Source organism: Pinus tabuliformis, chromosome 6 (genome assembly GCF_031772625.1).
Source record: "Pinus tabuliformis cultivar Carrire ecotype Pingquan chromosome 6, CPIR1, whole genome shotgun sequence".
NCBI lineage: Eukaryota > Viridiplantae > Streptophyta > Pinopsida > Pinales > Pinaceae > Pinus > Pinus tabuliformis.
Window position 1 is genome coordinate 1,422,052,985 of NC_142292.1, and position 23,887 is coordinate 1,422,076,871.

Here is a 23,887-nt window from a genome sequence, read left to right on the forward strand (position 1 = left end):
TTTTTACATCTATTTAGCAAGTTACAATCTTGAAAAAAATGCCATAGTTGTTATATCTAGTCAAGATTTGATACATGCCTTTATTATTCTATATTTTACACTTGTATCTAGCCACATGTGTTGCAAATATACAAGTTTACAAAGTTGTACTTCACTAAATTTGCAACTTATAGCCACTTATAGCAAGTTCAACAAACTTTCAAGTAAGTCATCTCACCCTAAAACATAGCATACAACTCTATATTCTTTATGAGCTCATATTTTATCATTTAGAGCCATTTTTAATCGATTTCCAACCAATATTAATAGTGTAAAGTAAATCTAAAATTTTCTAGGTGCATAAACATATTTTATTGAATGTAGAATTCTTAAATTCAATTTCCGATCAACCAGAAATTGAATCTGCAGTCCCTATTTGTGGGGCAAAGGCCCTAAAAAGCCTCTACATAACTCCTATTACCGCTCCACCCACTAGACTAAACCTCTAGTGTTTTAACAATATTTGGGTAGTTGTTTAGATTAAATCAGGTTGTGTTCCTTACATGTTATGTAGACTTTACAGTTTGTCCTACATAACAACAAATTGTTTTCAACCATATCTCCTCCACTAGTCACTTAAACTGGCAGATATTTGTATTTATAAATAGGAATTTCATAGTAGACCAAAATCCATAGGTTTCATGTTATTTGTTTACTAATTTTTGGCTACTAATATTTGTTGTTTAGAATTTTGCTACTATAGTGATAAATTTTACATCTAAGAAGTACAAAATGAACACCTCCCCCCATTTGACTCCACATAAGGCACTGGTCTAGTACTAGAGTTGTTGGAAATTATCTAGGGTATCCTCCCTTGGTTTTTTAGGAGGTTTTGGGCCTAAATAGCGGGGACTTGGGCCAAGGTGACAATCAGTCCTTGCCTTATGTATGCCCATATAGAAAGATTGCTTGAACGTTAACTACATTGTTGATCTAATCGGTAACATTTTTTGGTGTTGTTTCTAGGGAGAAGATTATTCAACCTGCTCATAGATGACATTTATCCACTTTCATGAGTTTTTATTTCTTGTTTATTACTTAATGAGATTATTTCTTTAAAGAACTAGCCTCCGAGATATCATTTGACAGCCCCAACTAAGGGGATTTCAACAAGCCCCAATCAAAACAAAAGGTGCACAACAAGGTCTCCTAACCAAGGTGAGTTAATTTTTGTTCCCGAGCTTAAATTATTTTATTAACATAGGAAAGTTAAAGCTAGAATTAGGGGATGAAATATAATTGCATCTCAATCTGCAATACTTGCATTTAAAGATTTTTTTGAAAATCACAAATCTTTACTTCCAAGTGCATTAACTCGAAACATATCTAATAAAAATAAAACATTGGCTTTCCCATGGTTTACCAACATTTACAAACCTCTTGACCTTTCTCAAATAGTCGGTCAACCTCATGCTTTCCCTAATAATTTAGATAAATTGCCTACCTTTAAAAGAGATCATTCACAAATTAATCATGATGTTTTAGAAATATTTGTTAGAATCATGTTTGGCATGAATGAAATTGGAGCCTCCCAATGTTTCAATGAAATGTTGTGTTCTTGCATTACGTAATGATGCATCTAGGTGGTTTTCTAGTTGGCCTAATAATAGCATTAGTTATTTCAATGCATGAAAGACAAATTTCTTGAATGGTGGTTTAAAAAGAAAGATGTTTGATTTCTTTTAAACACTTTTACTGAAATTGAAAAGAAATATAATGAAATTGTAGATGAATTTAATTTTGGATTTGATAAAGTAGTCCAAGAGGTCTCTCAAGACCATAAGCCACCTAAAAAGGTTATATTTTAACTTACTACCTTAAAGCTTTTCAAGAAAATCATGCTTTCATCTATCCCCATGCAAAACCAAAGACCATCAAAGAAGCTAAAACTAATGCTATGAGTATAAACAATAGTATGACATTTTCTGGTAAACTAGACTTAATAACACCACATGAATAAAAAAGTAGATCTCAAACAAAAACATATGAAACAAAGGATAAGGCTTCAACCTATAGTTCATATTACCCTATCTCCCAACTAGCTAATCCATTTAAGGAATTTCAGTTAACCATGAAAAAAGTGGCTCAACACTAGCAATATTTGCAAAAATCAATGTAAACTTTGAAATGGGAACTGATACTGTTACCCATTTTGTAGAGACAGCAAAAAAGTGACATGATTTTGAAAATGGGTGATGCAGAACACACATGTTTTTTTTAGAGCATAGTTTTTGGCACTTTAATTTTTTTTATGTACATTGTCTTTTAGAATGGTAGTGATTTTCATGCTGATTTAAAAGTGGTAATTCTGCATCAGGCCTTTTTTTAAAAGACCTATTTTTTTACTTCAAATTTTCTAATGTATGAAATGTAAATAATTATTTTGTAAATTTAATAATTTTTTAAGTAGTCATTTTCTTCATATTTTCTTGTTTTTATTTTAATTTTAATTTTTTTGTAGTGAGGTTTTTATTATTTTGCATTTTTAAATTAAAAGATCGATATTTTGAATTTTTGATATTCTACATATTTATACATCCTTAATTAATTTTCCAATCCACATGAAATAATTGTCTCTAAAAAAAATATTTTTTAACAATGGACATAAAAATAACTATTTTTAACATAAATATAACTAAAAAACTACACGTTTTGATCAATTTTTGCTAGAATTGACATGTCAAAATCACAATTTTTATACGAAAATTTTAACTAAAAATGGTTAAATAATAGTTTTTTTTATGAATTTCATGTCAAAAAAATAATAATAATCACTTCTTTTTCAAAAATTAATGTGAAAATCACATATTACAAATATTGAATGTATAACAGTATCAGTTCCCGTAATCGGAATCAAATAACCACCGCCCGACTACCCATGGGGGTGGCTATCCGATTCTCGGAATCGGATAACCACCGCCCGGCCACCCCCATGGGCGGCCGAGCGGTGGCCATCTGATTCTGAGAATCAGATAGCCACCGCCCGACCACCCCCACGGGTCGCTGAGCGGTGACTATCTGATTCCGAGAATCGGGTAGCCACCCCCATGGGCAACCAGGCGATGGCTATTTGATTCTGAGAATTGGATAGCCACCCCCACGGGCATCCGGGTGATGCCTATTTAATTCCGAGAATCGAATAGCCACCCCCACGAGCAGTGGAGCGATGGCTATTCAATTCCGAGAATCAGATAACCACCCCCACCAGCGGTCAGGTGGTGGCTATCCGATTCTCGGAATCAGATAACCACTGCCTGACCGCCCTTGAGGTGGATATCCGATTCTCAGAATCAGATAGCCACCACTCGGCGACGCCCACGAGCGGCCGAGCGGTGGCTATCCGATTCTGAGAATCAAATAACCACCACCCGGCCACCCCCACAGGCCGTTGATTGGTGGCTATCTGATTTCGAGAATCAAATAGCCACTGCCCAACCACCTATGGGAGTGGCTGGGAAGTGGCTTCCGAGAATCTGATAGCCACCGCCCAACCACCTGTGGGAGTGGCCGAGAAGTGGCTATTCGATTCTCGGAATCGAATAGCCACCGCCCAGCTGCCCGTGGAGGCAGTGGCCGATAAAATTGTTTTTTTTTAAATAAAAAACAAATTTTGTTAATATATATATATATATATATATATATATTAAATGTTTTTTTTAATTTTATATATATTTGTAAAAAATATATATTTTAAATTTTATTTTAAAAAATGTCAAAAATGTATTTAGCGTTTTTTAATTTAAATATATTTTTGAAAATGATGTTTAATTTGAAAATATGTATTTTTTTTTAATTTTAATTGTTTTTCGGGTTTTTATTTTATTTTTAATTTCAGCACTTTTTTTTTTAGGGTTTTTTGAAAATGTTTTTAATCTTAATTTTTATAGTTTTTTTATTTTTTTTCGTTTTTTTGTTATTTTTTTTTTTAATATAGTTTGTTTTTAATTTTTTATTTTTTTTTAGTTTATCTTAATGCTTTTTTAAAATTTCCTATTTTTACTTAATTTTTTTTTTTTTTTCTAAATTTTTTTATGGTTTACCACATTAAAAAAATATATATATGTTATTTTTTTGAAAATATGTTTTTCTTATTATTTATTTCTTTAAAAATTTTTAATTTTTTAATTCTTATATTTTATAGTTTTTTTTTAATATATATTTTTATTTACGTTTTGGTATTTTTTTTTTTAAATTTGTGTCTTTTTCATTGTTTTTATTTTAAATTTTATGTTTTCATTATTTTTTGAAATTTTAATGTTTTTCGGAGTCATAACAAAATATTTTACACCATTATTTTAAAATGTTGAAAATTTACCCCCAAAAAAATTGTTATTCGAGCATAAACACTTTTCGTTTTAAGGGTGTTTTTTGCACATAAAAATTCGGTTTTACTGGCATTTTTTTTAAATGTTGAAAATTAACCTTAAAAGTAAAATCCATCATTCTATTATTAGCACTTTTCATTTTCAGGCTGATTTTTGCACAATTTTTGCATGAAAAATTCGTTCTCACTGCCATTTTTAAAACATGTTCAAAATTGACCCTAAAAAAAAACCATTGTTCTAGTATACACACTTTTCGTTTTTAGCACTGTTTTTCATGTTTTTTCGGGTTTTTTGGGCAGAGTTCTCGTTTTGAGTTTATAGTTCCCATTTCAAAGTTTACATTGTTAAAATGGAGTTATCCAAATGAAAAGGAATAAACAATCATTTACTCAAAAAATAATTTCCTTCCTAAATCAATTTTAAACCCTCCTCATCAAGGTCATAAACCTCCAAACCCTTTACAATCTACCAATGCTTTGAAACAATTTAGTTATTACTTATGTAAGGGATGTGATTCCTTCCATTTCGAGCTCACGTGTATCACCTTTCAAAGGCATACAATGCAAACAAGCCTAATGGTCCTAGTTTTCTGGACACTTATAATTTGTCATCCTTTTCTAGGATTGGAGGTTCGTTTGGAGAACTAGAGCATCATAAAAATGAATCTGAAGTCGACAAATCTACTACGAAGTTTATAAGGATTCCTTCCCAAGATTAAATTAAGCAAATGTATGTTGAGTTCTTTAAAGGAAATAAATCAACGAAAAGCTAAGGAAGCATCTCATTTGAGCCAAACTTCATATCAACACCCTCTTCATCTAAGAGGGAAGTTGATCAACCAAAGTCTTCGGACTCTAAGGAAATGGATGTGAGCAATGTCACTTGGGCTAGAAATGTTAAAGCGCATATTCCCCTGACCAAGCTTGTTAAGTTCCCCACCTTTAGAAGTCAAATTGCAAAATTTTTAGGTTTCGAACCACCAAAAGTCTACGAGATGGCAAAATATAAACCTTTAACTGTATAATAAAGTGAGGACCCTCCTATGTTTTGGCAGATATTCATTGTTCAATAGGCCTAGAAATAACCCATTGAATGAACATTTCTTGACATAATTAATTATAACTAATCGGATCCTTCGCAACTGAATGATGGATTTAAGGGTTTCAGTCAATGTCATGAGCCTATAGGTGGCACATTAGATGGGAATTGGGACTTCATGTCCATACAAAAATATATTTTCTTTTTATTCTCGCAAGATTCCATATATAGGTTTAATTAACCTCGCGACACATCATAATGTATTCTTAAGCATGGATAGAGTAGTATTGGATGCGCCTCTAGCTTAAGGAATGTTAATATCACAAAAATTGATGTTGGACATAGGTGGTGCCATTCAAATGGATTTTTCATACATCACATTACCTCCTCCCAAGGATGAACTTGTTAAATTGTATAGGGAGGTATATAGGATGAATCTGTAGAAGATGTTAGAAACCCAGATAACCAAGTCAATATTGTTGAAGAAAATATGGGGTTTTACATGCTTATGATTGTCAATGTCCCTCAAAGAAAGGAAACTAATGGTTTGTGGAGGATGAACTTAGATGGTGCTTCTTCGAAGTTTGCCAAATGGAGTTGGAATATCCTTTACCTCTCCTGATGATGAAAATTCATTTTTCTTACAAACTAGAATTTGAGGCCACGAACAATGTAGTGAAGTACGAAGTGTTACTGTTAGGATTAACTGCCACTAGAGATATGGAAATTTCATGTTTAAAGGTTAGAGGAGATTTAGACTTGGTAGTCTTTCAGGTTAAAGGTTTGCATGCATGTAAAAGTGACAAACTTAATAGATATAGGCATACAATGATAGGATCCATAGATGCATTTGATGCATTCAGTATAAAAGAAGTGCCAAGATCAAAGAATGCTACAACCAATTCATTTTTGATGTCAACATCAATCCTACAACCTGATCTAGAATTAGAGAAGGATGGTCGGATAGAGATCTTATACAGACCTTTGATTCCTGATAATGTTGAGAACTGGAAAATATTTGAAGATGATGATCAAATATTCTAGTTTCTCAATGGCATGGAGGAGTTTGAGGGAAACATGCTTGATCTAAGGAATGAGCATTCTGTAAAACATTCTCCCTTAAATAAGATTCCCTTTGGTGTGATTCCTTTGGAAGCTTCTTTTAGAAAATATTATGAATTTAAATGTCAAACTGAATTGATTAGATTGGATGAGTATGAAAAAATTAATGTAGGAACCAAGGTTGATCCCAAATTTATTAAAGTTGGAAGTCACGTCACCCTTAAAGAAAATGATAGAAACAAGAAATTGGTGATGGACTTCAAGGATGTGTTCACCTATTCATACAATGTTTTGAAGGCTTATAAATACAATGTGATCTAGCATAAAATTCTTTTAATTGAAGATGTCAAGCCATTCAGACAAAAGCTTAGACAAATTAATCCAAAATTGGAACCTCTTATGAAACAAGAACTAAAAAAGATGTTGAAGGCTAGAATCATTTCTCCCTCTATGCATACCACTTGGACTTCAAATATTGTGGTCAAAGAAAGAAATTTGGACAAATCCACCTATGGATAGATTTTAGAAACTTGAATGTGGCCTCTATCAAGGATAACTATCCATTGCCCAATATGGAAATGATGTTGCAGCAAATCACGAGATCTGAAATGATGTCCTTTCTTGATGGATTTTCTAGATATAATCAAGTTTTAGTCAAGAACGATGATAGGCCAAAGATGGCATTCACAACTCCTTGGGGTACCTTTGAATACATAATAATGCCTTTTGGGTTACAAAATGTTGGTTCCACTTTTAAAAGAGCAATGGATTATGGTTTAAGTGATGCGGTTTACCAAGATGACCTGACAGTGTTTTCAAAGAATAAGAAAGATCGTGTTAACCATTTAAGACAAGTCTTCGAAAAATACCATAAATATAGGATTTCATAAATCCCAAGAAGACCATGTTGGGTCTGATAGAGGGAAAACTTTTGGTCCACATAATGTTAAATAAAGGTGTTAGGGTCGATCGGAAAAGAGTTAGATCCAACAAATCCAACCGCAAAGGAACCTGAAAGAACAATCATTCTTTGGCAAGGTCAACTTCATCAAAAGGTTTATCCCAAATATTTTTGAAGACACAAAACCCATAAATAAATTGTTAGATAGAGATTCCACTACCCCACCTAGACAACAGGTAAGGGGATGTGGCATCACACCCCCTACAAGTAGCATAGATTACATGAGCCACGTAATTGCCCCTCAAGCCATATAACAATGTAATATTATGGAGGATGATTTTGCATGAAGGAAGGATCGTTCAATTACGAGGAAAGTGCGGGAAGAGGAGCATATGGAGGTTCTCATGGATGGGAGCGCTATCCTTGGCATTCGTTTAATCCTGTAATTGAAGTTAATGCACCTAGAAAAACACCATTGGATAGCGTTCGATAGCAGGGGATGGCAGTATTTGCGCGTGTGGGGAGTATGTTAATGAAGATATGCATTATGGAAACTAGATGCATAAAGGATGATGTGTTTGGGATTTATGAAGGGACATATGGGTATGGCATTCAATTCAAGAATTTGGCAGGGAGAAGGAGCTCGAGTGGATGAGGTTTAGACACGAGTTATTACATTTCTCGTCTCAACCAAGTAACACATATTCTAGTTCTTGGTATTGTGGTGTTTTTCTTATGATTTTTCCATTTTTTATCAACTTCAGTTGGGTAAACCCCCTTATAATGGCTGAAGATAGAAATATTTTGGTAAGTGTCTAGTTTTTTGGTTCTATTTCTCATTTCTAAGTGGGAAATAGGATGAGGAAAGGACAGAGGGAAATTTTTCTATGATTTACCTTGAGGGGAGGCGAGGAAGTGAGTCAAGGTGGGGGGGTAGCATCCAAGCTATCTTGGTGACAATAGCCACACATGGACATGGGATTTGGGTGATTATGATTGAGATAGGTTATAGAATCTCTGATTGGACCCTAGACTTACCTTTTGGAGGGGGAGTTGAACGAAGTATTGACTCTAGGGCCCTCTTATTGGTATGGGCGGATTGGAGGAATTCTCTTCTAGCACTGGGTTGGGGAGCTTTCTCGGGTCGAGAGAATGAGTGGGAGAGGATTACTTAGTTTTTGTGGTGTCTTCAGGTGGATAGGAGACGCTTCAATTTTGTGACACTCAATCTAATTTCCAGGAAAATTTTAACCAGTCTTTTTACCCAATTTATTTTACCTATTGTTCTTCAGGGAGGTGAGATCAAGGCCAGAATGCCATGGGAAAGAGGATGTGTGCGAAGAGGCTTAGCATATTATGAAGCGCGAGGTCACAGAGGTGGCTCTCGCCTTTAGGACAGGGTTACTACCTATGTTGCAAGGTATCATTACCAGACTCTTGTTCACGTACAAGAAGAATTATACATGGCAAAAAGGGCAGCTCCATCACAAAGATCTTCTCTATCGGATTTAGAGGTGAGGGTGTAATGGGAACAATGGATTCCGAGTACATTTGAAGAAATTCCAGCCTAAAAGTTCCCATGAAATTTTCACGTACATAATATGTAAACCAATCAAAATCCTTTAAATTAAAAAAGAGGTACATGTAAATATTTTGGAGGGAAAATAAAATAACTATTTTTTTTAATTGTATTTTTTAGCTTATCTCCATAGGTTTACTCAAATTTCAAGTGCAGGCACCTGTTGGATGCGGAATTAAATTCAACATCCAATGAGTACCCATTATGCATATTTCTGAGAAGACCCACATTGATAAAAATTGAAGATACATTAAAAAAGTGTGTTGAACACGTTTTTTTAATGTATCTTCAATTTTTATCAATGTGGGTCTTTTCAAAAGTATGCATATTGAGTAATCATTAGATGTGGAATTTAATTCTGCATCGAGCAAGTGTCTACACTTGAAATTTGAGTAAACCTATAAGGAGATAAGCCAAAAATACAATTAAAAAATAGTTTTCTTCTTTTCCCTCCAACATTTATAGCTCTTATTTTATTATTTTCCTATTATTTTATTGTTTTTCCTTAGGAGGCCACTTTTAGGCTGAAATTTCCTCTAATGCAAGACAAAAAAGAAGCAAAATGAACCAGTACATGCAAGAAATAAATCTTTAGTAGCAAATGAATTTTATATTGGGCCGCACATTGTTGGACAATCAATACTCAAGGAGAAATTTAATTCATACTTTGGACCACATGCACGACCATCTAAAGCATTACCACTACAAAATGGAGATGATGGATAATAGGATGGAATGCATTGAACAACATCTTGGTATTCCCCCTGCAATTCTAACACCTTCAACAGACCTAGCAGCCCTGATACCAATGAAGGGCTCAGATTCTAAACCTCACCCTGAACTTTGTGATGTTTTATGATCATACTCATGGTTTTCGGTGTGTTAGTGGTTTTGCACCTGACAAATTGGTTTTGTTCCTTAGGGATTACATGTTTATTTTTAGTTATATTAGCTATTGTATGTCTTTGTTACCCTACAGACGGTTCAATTTTGGATGTGGCCAAATCTCTTGGGAGAGGAATCAGAGTGACATATGTATATTTTTCGATGTATTTCTCTATTTTGAAGTAATAGATTTCACTTTTTTTTTTAAAGAGTGGAAATAGCTAATCTCTTTCATATAAATATAAATAAACTCAAATGCATAAGAAAGAATGATTTTGCCAAAAAAGAAAATGTAAAGAATGCACAATGAAATAACATAAGAATCGTATTAAACAAATTTGTGCTTATTTTTCCCTTTAATCTTTTGAATGAACTTTGATTAAAATGTGCTTACTACTACTACAACTTTGCTTAGTTACACATGTTACCTAATTAACCTTAAAAAATACATACATTGATGCCATTCAACTAGAATTTTAATCAATAATATAAAATTTATGTATTTAATATGATATTTTTTCATTTGTACTTTTCTATTAAACACTTACATAACATGTTTTTTTATATAGTAATTCTTCGAACAATAAGGAAATAAAAAAAGATTACGTTATATATCATTCTAGATCCATCTTAACTTTGGATCTATCAAGCGTCGAGAGGGATCAAATCTCTCAAGGTGCAAACCTCTTTCTTGAGTGCAAAACAGTAAAGACTTGCACCTCAAGAAATTTGATCCCTCTCGACTATTGATATGGAGTTAAGATGGATCTAGGCTAGTTTATAATATCTATATATTTTGAATTGTATATATTATATATTTTTATTTATCTCTCGTGACTATTAAATTAAAGAAAAGAGTCTTAATACTAAGTATCTCATTTTTCTTTTAATTTTATCATTTTTTTAATTTTATTTTATGTTTTAAAATACAACCATTACATATAGTAGAGGAATGTAATAAAAGTAAAATAATATGGTAAAGAGTTTATATTTTAATTTTTAATGGCTTTATTAATATGTATAAAACTCTTTGAAAACATTAATAATCTAAACAAAACAATATTATAAAATTTTATTTACATTAATAATTAAAAAACTAATTTCTTACTCTCGAATTTTATATTTAAATTTACAAATTTATAATTTATATTAATAAATATGTATGTATGTCAATTTTTAACTCTCTATTATTTTTGTTTTAATTTCTAATCAAAACTTTGAAATTTTTTAATGAAAATTTAAAACGTTAAAGTTAACTAACATAGTCACTCGAAATCAGATATGAATTTGACCCAAGTTGTCAATGATGATGGTCAGTTAATAAATATGTATGTATGTCAATTTTCAACTCTATATTAATTTTGTTTTAATTTTAATCTAAACTTCAAAATTTTCAAATGAAAATTTAAAACACTTGAAATCAGAAATGAATTTGACCCAAGTTGTCAATGATGATGGTCAGTTAATAAATATGTATGTATGTCAATTTTCAACTCTATATTAATTTTGTTTTAATTTTAATCTAAACTTCAAAATTTTCAAATGAAAATTTAAAACACTTGAAATCAGAAATGAATTTGACCCAAGTTTTCAATGATGATGGTCAGTTAATAAATATGTATGTATGTCAATTTCAATTCTATATTATTTTTGTTTTAATTTTTAATCAAAATTTTGAATTTTTTTCAATGAAAATTTAACTAACATACTCAACAAAAAAAACAAATTTTGAATTGTGTAGAGACTAACATGGGAGCCCTATGGCTCGAATTTCTGGAAGCTGAGGAAAATGGCGCACTAAGGAACTAGGGTTCCTGACAAACCCTTCCACGGTGCACAGTCTGAGCAAGCAGCGTTTCAGGCCCAAACAAAAATTTAGTCAGGATTGGCTCTGTGATTCTGAATGCAGAGGACAATGAACAATCCGAAGGGGGAGGCATCAACACCTCCCCCCAAATATTATAATCATGAAAACCCAACTGAGAGCAGAAATGAGAATGCAGAGAAGACAGAGGCACGGTCTGCGCAACAGCCGGAGAAGAATGAACAAGAAGATCTGGAATACGAGAAGGCGGATAAACAAGCAACACCTGGCAAACTAAAGAAAGCTTCATCACCCACATGCAAGCCCATAGCCACAGAAAGGCCCAAGATCGAGTTTCCTAGTCACAGGATCAATGCGCAAATACAATATATAAAAGATCATGCCCTAATTGGCAAATTCATAGGTCACTGGCCATCTCAAAAAGCCTTGCAAGGTTAGATCACCTCGAAATGGAAGCCCAAAGGTCATGTAACTCTACAGCTGGGCCCTAAGGGCTTCTTCATAGCCACATTCAACTGCCTTGAAGACCGGAATCGAGTTCTTGATGGAGGACCCTACTTCTTCAATGCAGCATGTCTTTATCTACGAGACTGGGTCGAATGATTCAACCTAGATAAGGAAGATTTCAGTTGGGCGCCAGTATGGATCCGCATGTACTCGCTTCCACTGGAATACTGGGATGAGGAATCACTAACAGCCATTTGCAATGGATTAGGTGAGTTCATAAAGGCAGCAGAGGAAACTAAACTTCGAAGATACACACCCTACGCACGGATCTGCGTTTACATGAAGCTGGGCCACGCGCTCCCGGACACGGTAAGTCTTCTGCACGACGACTTTGAATGGATTCAGCCCCTTGACTATGAACATGTACCCTTCTGATGCAGGAGATGCCATGCCCACGATCACCTCTTTCGTGACTGTCCCTTAAACATGCCTCCTAAAACCACAGAAACTGGAAAAAAATCTAATCTAAAAGGATTCACCAAGGTAGCCAGTAGGAAAAGGCATACCAAAAAACCTCCCTCAGCACCAAAAAACACTGCTCCATCTTCTAATTTGCCATCCTCCAGCAACAGCTTTGATATTCTGACAAATCTAGAACAACCTGAATCAGATACACCTATGCCAACAAAGCCAAGTTCCGTTCCATCCACCCATCTGTCCCCCACACTCATCCACTCTAAAACCAGTCATCCTTTGAATGCCATTTCCTCTTAAAAGCCTGCCTTAGACTCGCAACTCAACACCAACCTTGTTCAGTACAAAGCCCTATGGTCTGATAAAATTATGGACATCGATGATACTCCGGCAGAACCTTCTCAGCCACCAACCCATCAGGAAGGAGGCAGTCAGCAAAGCTTAATGGAAGAAGAACTAGAAAGCTTTGATCTCGGTGAAATAGACATTTTCAGTCTAGAGCAAGCCTGCAAAAGGAAAGAGTTCAACACAATACTGGAAAGACAACTGGAAAATTTGGAAGTAGTGCTCACAAGAGTGCATCAGCATAATACTTTGAGCATACAACAAGGAGGCAAATGGAATGGAAAACATATCATCAAAGATGGGAAGAAAAGAGGTAGAAAGACAGATCTACAACGTACCATATTAATTGGAGAAATGCTAGTGGAGTCGGGAAGGTGCTCCAAGTTGACCAAATATTACCGATCCTTACCTACTAGTCAACCATGAAGCTCATCTCATGGAATGTAAGAGGACTTAATGGTCCCGGGAAGTACAGAATGTTAAAGAACATGATTCAGCAAGAACAACCATACATTGTATTTATGCAAGAAACAAAATACAGCACCAGCACATTAGAATCGATATTATCCAAACCCTGGTTAGGATGTCAAACGAGAACAATCGACATAACAGGTGCCTCGGGAGGGTTAGCCATAGCATGAAATACTCAGCATATATCCTTAAAAAATTTCCATGCTTCACGCTATTTCGTTCAAGCAATGTTCCACCTGATCGGTACCAACATACATGGACATTTAACCAATGTTTACTTCCCTCAGGAAAATACGCAAAAAATTAGGCAATTAGAAACATTGGAGATTCTTAATGCTCCAAGAACTTATCCACTATGGATCACGGGAGGAGACTTCAATATGATCACAAGGCTGGAGGAAAAATTGGGAGGCAGAAGAAAGTTGGACAAAGAAAGCAATAACTTCAAAGACTACATTCAACACAATGGTCTAATAGACTTACCTTTTGATAACAGCATCTACACTTGGAACAACAAAAGAGCCGGCACTCAGCAAATAGCATCCAGGTTGGACAGATTTCTAATTGCAGACAATTTTGTTCATCTTGGTGGTGATATATGCGCCTCTATCCTACCCTTAGTTGGCTCGGATCATTGGCCCATTTCTTTGCAATGGAAAAATCCCGGAAAATCTAACAGAAGACCTTTCAAGTTTGAAGCTTTCTGGCTTACCCACCCTGAGTTCAATACAGTGGTCAAATCAGCATGGGAAAGTTTCATTCCCAATGGTGGCTCACTCATGTACCAATTCCAGCAAAGACTGAAGCATATCAAAAAACAAATCAAAACCTAGAACTACACCACCTTTGGCAACATCCTTCAAGAGAAAAAAGCTCTTGAGTAGAACATGACAGAGCTACAGCAGAAGATCATCCTAGAAGGCAGAACAGGGGAACATGCCAGACAGGAACAAATCCTACTAACACAACTAGATGAAAGAAGCAGACAAGAGGAACTGCTCTGGAGACAGAAGTCAAGAATCAGATGGCTAAGAGAAGGGGAACAGAATACTAAGTTTTTTCATCGTACAACTATACAAAGACGAATGAATAATACAATCTCACACATTCAAAACTCACAGGGAGACAAAATGGATAAACAGTGAGATATAGAGAAAGAGCTCACAAATCACTTCAAAACTGTTCATCAAGAGCAGCCCATAGACAGACAGCGTGCTATCAATGAGATACTTCAACATATTCCTAAACTCATAACAGAGGAGCATAATCTATTATTGCTAAGACCAGTCACCATCATGAAGGTCGAAGAAGCTTCAAATCAACTGAAGGTTGGGAAAGTGCCTGGACCTAATGGCTTCACGTCCAACTTTTATCATCACTTTTGGGACTTGATCAAAGCAGATGTCTGGAATGTGGTCGAATAATCAAGAGTAATGCATTGGTTACTTCCTTCGCTCAACGTAACTTTCATCACCCTTATTCCCAAAGTCGCGCAACCAAGCACTCCAGAGAAGTTCAGGCCTATTGCACTCTGCAATGTCATCTACAAAATTATCTCGAAAGTCATAGCCAATCGCCTCAAACCGCTCCTCCCTCTTCTCATTTCACCAGAGCAATCTGGTTATGTAGAAGGTCGTCAAATTCTGGATGGTATTATACTGACTCATGAAACCATCCATTCTCTAAAGAAAAACAAACAGGCAGGTATGCTGTTGAAAATCGACCTTTCCAAAGCCTTTGATAAACTCAGCTGGACCTACATAAAACAGATGCTAACGGCCTTTGGATTCAGCCCGACCTGGGTTAGATGGATTATGACCCTAATTTCCTCCCCACTTTGCTTTATTCTTGTCAATGGGATCCCCTATAAACCATACCACCCATCCAGAGGAATTCATCAAGGTGACCCTCTATCCCCTTTTTTTTATCATTATCGTTGAGGGTCTGGGCCGTCTTATAAAGCATGTCGTTCATTCCCATGATCTTAGAGGACTCTCTGTCCATGGATCCCCTGCTATTAACCATCAACAATTTGTTGATGATAATATGCTCTTTGGTCATCCTTCTGTAAGTGAGGCCCGAACCTTTAAAGCTCTTTTAGATACATTCTCAGAAGCTTCTGGCACCACCATAAACACTGCCAAATCTCAAATTTATTTCTTCCATACTTGTATTCCCACCCAAAGAATCATTGCTCGAATCACTAGATTCTCTCAAGCCAAGCTTTCGTCTCAGTGTTTAGGCGCCCCTCTCATAGATTCAGCCTTAAAGCACGCTTCTTGGCATCAACTCATTGAGAAAATGGAAAGTCGGCTCCTGTCTTGGACATGCATAACTCTCAACATTGCAAGCAGATTAGTTCTGATAAAGGCAGTCCTACAACCCATGCCCCTCTATCTCTTCTCAGTTCTCGTTGCACCGAAATGGGTGCTGAAGAGAATCAGGAATATGCAACGCAATTTCTTATGGGGCTCCACAGGACAAAACAGAAAATGGGCTTTAGTAAAATGGGAAAACGTTTGTAAGCCTAAAAAGCAGGGGGGTCTAGGCTTACGTGATCCACAACACAGCAATACTTTGATGGGAGCACGGATTTGGTGGCAATGGGTATCCTGCCCACAGAAGCCATGGGCGCAATTATGGACTGCAAAGTATGCAAATAATCGACCGCAACAAGAACTAATCAGGATAACTACCACGCTCACAGGATCCCTAATTTGGAACGCGGCCAAGCAACACAGAGAGGTCATCCATCAGCATAGCTTCTAGGAGATAAGGGACGGGAGGACGGCCCGTTTCTGGATGGATTCTTGGCAACAGAGACCCAAAATTGCAGCACTCTTACCAGGCACAAATCATAATGGAAACGACATTAACCAGGAGGACAATGTAGCACATTTCTGGACTCTCAGCACTATACAGGGATTCAGGCAATGGAAACCGTTGAGGCAAATAACACAGCAAGAAATGGAAGCTCATAACATGGAGCTACACAAAGAGCTCACCAACAGAAGAATCAGAGTCAATACAGGAAGCGATGTTCTAAGATGGGGATATACACCGAAAGGAACATACACCACCAAAGAAGCATACCAGCTAATGTTCCAAACTCAGGAACCAATAGATCCTGCTTGGAATCATATATGGACTATTGGGATCTGGCCCAAAGTCTCCACCTTCATCTGGCTATTGTATCATCAAAGAATTCTCACATGGGACAACTTAATCAAAAGAGGATTTCAAGGACCATCTTACTGTCCCAACTGTCAAAACAATAAAGAAACTATTCAGCACCTCATGGACTCCTGCCACATGGCCAATCAACTCTGGGAAAAGCTCACTTTCAGATGCCAGAGACGTTGTAGACTTCTTGGGAATATAAAAGGCACCATTCGCCGCTGGACTCCAGAGCCCTATAACAACAAAATTCTCAACACGTTGTGGACTATATTGCCAGGTCTCCTTCTATGGACAATCTGGAAGGAAAGAAATGAGTGAATTTTCAAAAATCAAAAAACTTCCTTAGAAATCATATGGACTAACTTATGTCAGAACATCAAGGAAACTCTTGCATTGCATCAATGGACAACTGAGGACTTTCCTACCCAGCCACAGGAATTAAGCATATGGGCTAATTGAAACATCAGCTCCAACAAGCACAAGTGAATTCCAATAGACCTAGCACTACAACCAGGCAACTTTCATATTGGTTACGCCCCCCAAAAAGAGTGATTAAGTTAAATTACAATAATGCCTCCAAGGGCAACCCGGGCAAAGCAGGATACGGGGGCATATTCAGAAATCATGAGGGCCAACCCCTACTATTGTATTTTGGCTCCATTGGATGGGATACGAACAATTCTACAAAACTAGAAGGATTGTGGCAAGGTATGAAGCTAGCTGACCAACATAATTTTTATCCCATCATTATAGAAGGGGACACTCAAATCCTAATCAATATGGCCACTCAAATCCAACAAGGAAGCACGGCTTCACGAGTTGCCAAAAGCTGGAGATTAATGGCCAGGCTTGAAACAATAGAGAAAAGGATAAAAGATAGGAGAGAAATAACTTTTACTCGCGTCAAAAGGGACAATAACAAAGTTGTTGATCTCCTAGCAAACACTGGGGTGGAACAGGACCAAATCCTACATTACGGCCTTCTCAACATCATAGATGACCACAATCAATTGCAAATTTGCACTAACCTGGTGCACAAGGAAGCTCAACCCCCGGATGCGGGTGTTAATTAAGGTTATTAAGATGATGAGACAGGGCGACGACAGGCGGGGTGGCCACATGGCCCTCTGCAACCATCCCAAGGTCACCATGAATGACATTCATGGCACCTCGCAAGCGACATTTAATGCCTGCTCAAGTCGAGGCAAAGCCATTACCTGCATAACCATGGAGCCGGAGAACATTCATGTCATTCTGCCACTGTTTCACTGTGCATGCCCTCCGCAGGCGGGAGAGCCGACTGAACAAACCAACACTAGGCGCAGATGCTGGATTGTGAGTTGTATTGATTTGGGTAATGGCTTCCACCATTCCCATACAAACCTCTACAATTCGGCTCACATCCTCCAGCACTCTGTGACTTTCGCACAAAGCTCTTTTGTCAATTCCTCTTCTGCTGCTCCTAAATCTTTACCTGTTCCCATTTCCACCATGGTCTGCCACCGAATGTGTAGCCGACGCGGTGGCACACAAGGCGGAGGTTCACGCTCCCCTGCTTTGCATAGCCATAACTCTGCTTCCCCTGCCTCCTCTGCCAAAAATCCCCACCAATACAGTCTTGCAGGCAGTATCTGAATACTAGAAGTGGCAGAGGCAGAGCCGGCCTCAACAGCTCAAGACGCAAAGAGGCAGTTATTCGCACTGCAACCTTTCCTCTGCCTCAACGTCTGGTTCCTCACGCAACGCAATTTCGGTTCCGTAGCTCTTTGAATTGCCCGGTCATTGTTGCCACTGTCTCCATCTCCATTACAGAAGAGACTGAGCAGCACATTCCCATGACCATTTCCACGGAGGAGACACACAGAGATGGCCCAAGCAGGAACAGGGGCAACAATGACGAGCAGGAAGGTGATGGAGGTCAAAACAGAAGGCATGGTAAAGCCATTGCTGGCAGCTCGCATGATGAGATGGGCGTTCAAAGTGACACGCAGGCCGTGGAGAGCCATCTGGATGACACGTCGGGCCCGCAGGTTGAGGCAGGAAGCAGGGAGGAAGGCCATCAAGCGGTGGGACGTGGCGAGTCAGACAACCCGGATGACTGGGCGTGTCCAATTGTGGAGGAACCTGCTCCGGAAGACTTTGCGACACGTGTCACATCTGCCAGGTGGCATTTCTTTTAGTTCTTGGTCTAGTTTTGTCTAGTCTTATGTGTCCTCAGGATAATCTGTTGGTTGGTTGGTTCAGTCAGGATAAACTGTTGTTTTTAGGGTGGTTTTTGATGTTGGTTTTGATCGGTTGGTCTCGTCAGGAAAACTGTGGGTTAAATTTGGTTGTTTTTTGGACATATTTTCTTTTGGACTGGTTTCCCCTTTGTTGGGGCAGTCTCAGACAACTTTCATGGCTGCGTGTTGATTGAGGCCAGGTCCCTTTTTCCCAACCCTTTACCCTGCTATGATGGTCGAGCGGCCTTTCCTCTCCTCTCCCTCTTGGTCGAGCACCTAAAGGTCCTTATCAATCGAGCAACTAAAGTTCCTCTCCCGCTGGTCGAGTCACTAACGTACCTCTCCTTATCAGTCGAGCCCCTCTCCTTATTAGTCGAGCGTGCTACGCACCCTACCGGTCCTTGCTTCAGGCGTACAAGACTCGATATCAAGCTCATAAGCCAGCCTATGTTGCGGTATTTTTCCAGAGCCCGTGGAATATAGTCTGAAAGGCCATTTGCGTGCGTTTTACGGCTACTTGACAGGCTCAAGCTGGTGAAGGGGCGTAGACATTAAAAATCGTCTAAAAGGACGCGTAAGCAGGCTCGACTGATAAGGAGAGGGCATTTGCGTGCGTTTTACGGCTACTTGAAACACTCAAGCTAGGGAAGGGAACCTGCGTAGACCTAAGAAATGGCCAAATTGCCAAGAAACTCTGTAACTACTTTTTGTATCATATTAATAGATTAACCTTACGGAGAAATATATATATATAAAAAAAAAAAGAGACATAGTCAACAGAAATGGAATTTGACCCAAGTTGTCAATGATGATGGCCAATTTCGTTTTGAAATTCCAATGATGTTTTTGATCTAGACTAGTGTGAGGTATATATATATATATATATCTTATAATACTAAGTTTTTTTAAATTTTATTCTATTTTTTAAAAGACAATCATTACATAGTAAAGTAATGTAATAAATAAAATAATTTGATAAATAATTTATATTTTAATTTTAATGGATCTATTAATATCTATAAAACTTTTTGAAAATATTAATAATCTAAAAAACCAATATTATAAAAAATCATTTACATTAATAATTAAAAATAATAATTTTCTCATTCTTGAAGTGAATCTAAATAGTTCATAATATTAAATATTAATAATAATAATTTAAATATTATAAATCATAATAATAATTTAAATATTATAAATCACTTATGATACATTGTTGAAGTCAATCTACGCTGCTTTTGAATAAAGTGAAACAATACACACACAAACTAAACCCAAAAAAGCATGTCACAAATATGTCAAAAACTAAACCCTAAATTATATATATATTCAATTTTTAACTCTACCATATTTCATAACTTTTTAAAATTAATGAAAATTTGAAAGTCACTAGAAATCAAGGATGGAATTTGACCTAAGTTGTGAATGAGGTCAGTTTGGTTGGAATTTGATCCAAGTTGCGAATGAAGTCAGTTAGGTTTTGAATTTTATGCCTTGCACTGCTTTTGATTTAGGCCGGTATATATATATGTATGTTGGTACATATTGTGACCTATATATATTATATATTTTTATTTCATTGCTCATAAATATAAAATTAAAGAAAAAATCCTCTAATACTAAGTCTCTTTGATCTTTCTTTTCAATTTATAATTTTATTTCATTTTTTAAAATACAATCATTACATATTGTAGAATAATGCAGTAGAAGTAAAATAATGTGACAGAGTTTATATTTGAAATTTTAATGGCTCTATTAATATCTATAAAATTCTTTGAAAACATGAATAACCTATAAAAAAAACAATATTATAAATCTTTATTTACATTAATAATTAAAAAAAAATCTCTTAAATTTAATATATATATATATATATATTCAACTCTATACTAAATTTTTTAATCTGAAAAATTGAAATGTAAGTTGTAAGTTAATTAATATAGTTATTGGAAATCAAGGATGGAATTTGACCCAAGTTGTGAATGACAATTATCAATTCCCACCTTGTTGATAATTCTCATATATTTTGTGTGTAATGGAATATTATTTTAATTTTTATTTTGTAGTAATTATAATACAAATGAAATTGGGACTTCAATATCACCATAAAAGGGACTTTTGTAGCTTACAGCGAACAGAACTTAGTCAATTACAAAATCATATAAAGATATAAAATCTTAAATCTTAATTTTTCTTTACATATTGGTAACATTCTTCATATAACGTAATTATCATTGATTCAAAACATTTAAATAGTCATTAACTTATTATGCATTGTTGAAATCCATCTATTTTACTTTTACTTTTGGGTAAAGTGAAACAATACACACACAAACTAAACCTAAAAATCATTCTACAAATATGCCCAAAAATGAACCCTAAGTTATATTCTCGATATGTCCAAAGATTTAGGAGAGGTTTAAAAAGAGGGTAAAAACATGGAGAATAAAAAAATGATTGATTTCTACTAAATCGCAATACTTTTCCTCCCAATGACCTGCAAACTATGTGCATTATGTGGATTTTTTTGAGCTTATCACAAATGGTTGATTCTACTAAATCTATGCAATACTTTTCCTCCGGATGACCTGCAAACTATGTGCATTATGTGTATTTTTTCGAGGTTGATGACGCTGATTGTTTCTGCTTCTTACCCAGTTTAATACTTTAAACCTAATTTATAGTATTTTAATTGTAATTTATAAATATAAATTATATAACATAATTCAAGTTTCATGTATTAAATGAGATTAACTGTAAAATAATTGTAAATTATAAAATATTATATTTAAAAATATATTATCCCAAACATAATTTATAATATTTTAACCTTAACTAATAGATATAAATCATACTAAAAAATACTTTAAACCTAATTTATAGTATTTTAATTGTAATTAATAAACATAAATTATATAGCATAATTCAAGTTTCATATATTAAATGAGATAAACTGTAAAATAATTGTAAATTTTAAAATATTATATTTAAAAATATATTAACCCAAACATAATTTATAATACTTTAACCCTAACTAATAGATATATAAATCATATTAAAAAATAAAAATGTTACGTGTATTAAATTATATTAACATTATCTATAAATTATAAGATAATATATTAAGAAATATAAATTAACAACAAGACTAAATTATAAAATAATATATTAAAAAATATACTATTATGTTTATGTTCATGTCAGTGTTAACTCTAACCTAAATATATTGCATGCTGTTATATATTATGTTAAATTTGAAATATGTTTCAAACTGATTACAAGGAAGAGAGAATAAATTTAAAATAAATGATGGTATATATTCATAATGTAAAAAAAACTGGAAAATATGTGCTTTATGTCTATGAGGTGTACTTGTTATTTTGTTACGTATATTTTATGTACTTAAAATCAATAAAATCAAATATGTATGAATTATTTTCTTAAAAGAAAAATCCTCATTAAAACACCGCAAGTATAGCATCCAAATTCTCCTCTCCTAATAATCTTAGAAAGCTAATACAGTGTTGACAGAGCTGCAATTGTAGCCGAGTAGCAACTGTCATAAACGTGACACATAAAAAAGGTGCAGACAACCTTAACAGAGAGCACTGGGAATCATGCAGCAGCAGGGGTCGTGCTCAAGCCAGGGGCAGGGGCCAGGGCATCCTTGTCCTTGGGTGGTGGTGCATCGGAACAAAGTTAACAGTCAGATTCTATCCCTTAAAATGGAATTTTCATAAACAGGACAATTCAGATGATGTTAAGATTAACCCTGAAAGCAAAATGTTATTTAGCAATATGTCCATACATAACCATTAACCCGTGCATAGATTGTCTTCATAAGCCCCACTATGTAGCTTTTTGTTGGTAGCTCTTAGCACTCGTAAGATTTTGCACACAGCTGTATCAGACCAAATGCAGTTGCATAGGCTCTGCTGTCTCACAATGGTTTTATTATGATATTCATATTCACTTAACGGAAATTGGCATGTCCATTTCACTGATGCAAGTGATATTTAAGATTTGCTAGTAACACAAAACTAATCATATTAATTTTCTCAATTTCCAAGAAATATGTCCAAAACTTGATATTATAATATACCACTGTCTGTGCAATACAATGGTACAAGAAAGAATGCATTAAAATAGGCAAACTACTGCAGGGTAATCAATTATTAAGGGAATTACCCAACTGTTCTACTTCTTGGGCCTATTTTGGTCATATGTTCACTAGTTTTCGTCATGATTTGACTAATTTTATCCTATATGGGTTCAAAAAGTAGAGCAGTCGAGTTCCATTATTAAGACTTATAAACACTTCACAGAAATAAACGAACAGCATAATAAAATGCATATCAAGCTCAACACCCCACTGAATTTATCCACTTATAAAAGCTCAGAAGTTTTGGTTTAAACCTTCTTAAGTTGAGCGGCTATGCGAAAAATAGAAAACATAAGCTTCACAAGTAATGGGCAATTTCAGTTTTCCTTCCAGAACTAAAATCTTGGGAGTTTCAAGACACTCAAAATTCCATTTTGTTTAATTCTCTAGGCAATAAATAATGATCAACGCAATAATATTTTACCTGATGAAAATAGATTATGGGTTCTTATATGTAAAATACAGAAATACAAAATACATAAGATTGTCCTTTTTAAATATTGTCACTTGAATAACTAGGATTTCAAGCTTCCACTACGCAGTAATTTTTAAATTACCATAAAACTTGAATAACACAGGGATGAACTGAAGTTCAATTAGTATACTAATGAAGATACCTCATTTAGTATACTAATGAAGATACCTCATTGAGCATGGTAGATTCTAGATATGGATAGCACCCTTTCCCAACTTTTACAAGATCCCGAGTCTTCTATATTTCCCGTGACAATGGAAATGAGAAAAAGAAATAGAATGCTTTCAAATGGGTTTCACCATAATACAAAGGTATGCTTGATACTTTAAAATCTGTGTGGGAGTTTATTTAAAGCTGAATTCATCTTTTCGTCTGGGATGACTCGGTAGTTATCATAGTAGTCCACTATTTCCATTGATATGTTTTTGATCTGCGAATATCACCAAAACATTTTGCA

The 23,887-nt window shown here is 35.4% G+C and overlaps 1 protein-coding gene across 1 annotated transcript in view; it reads right to left on the bottom strand.

The window, feature by feature from the left end:
* Positions 1-23,353: 23,353 nt before the first annotated feature.
* The window catches only part of LOC149263979 (cyclin-C1-1-like), a 241,976-nt gene continuing 241,442 nt past the window's right edge, over positions 23,354-23,887 (bottom strand). The window contains exon 9 of the mRNA XM_089427184.1: positions 23,354-23,860. Within this exon, the coding sequence (XP_089283310.1) occupies positions 23,756-23,860 (105 nt within the window). The 3' untranslated portion in view covers positions 23,354-23,755. The remainder of the gene's footprint in view (positions 23,861-23,887) is intronic.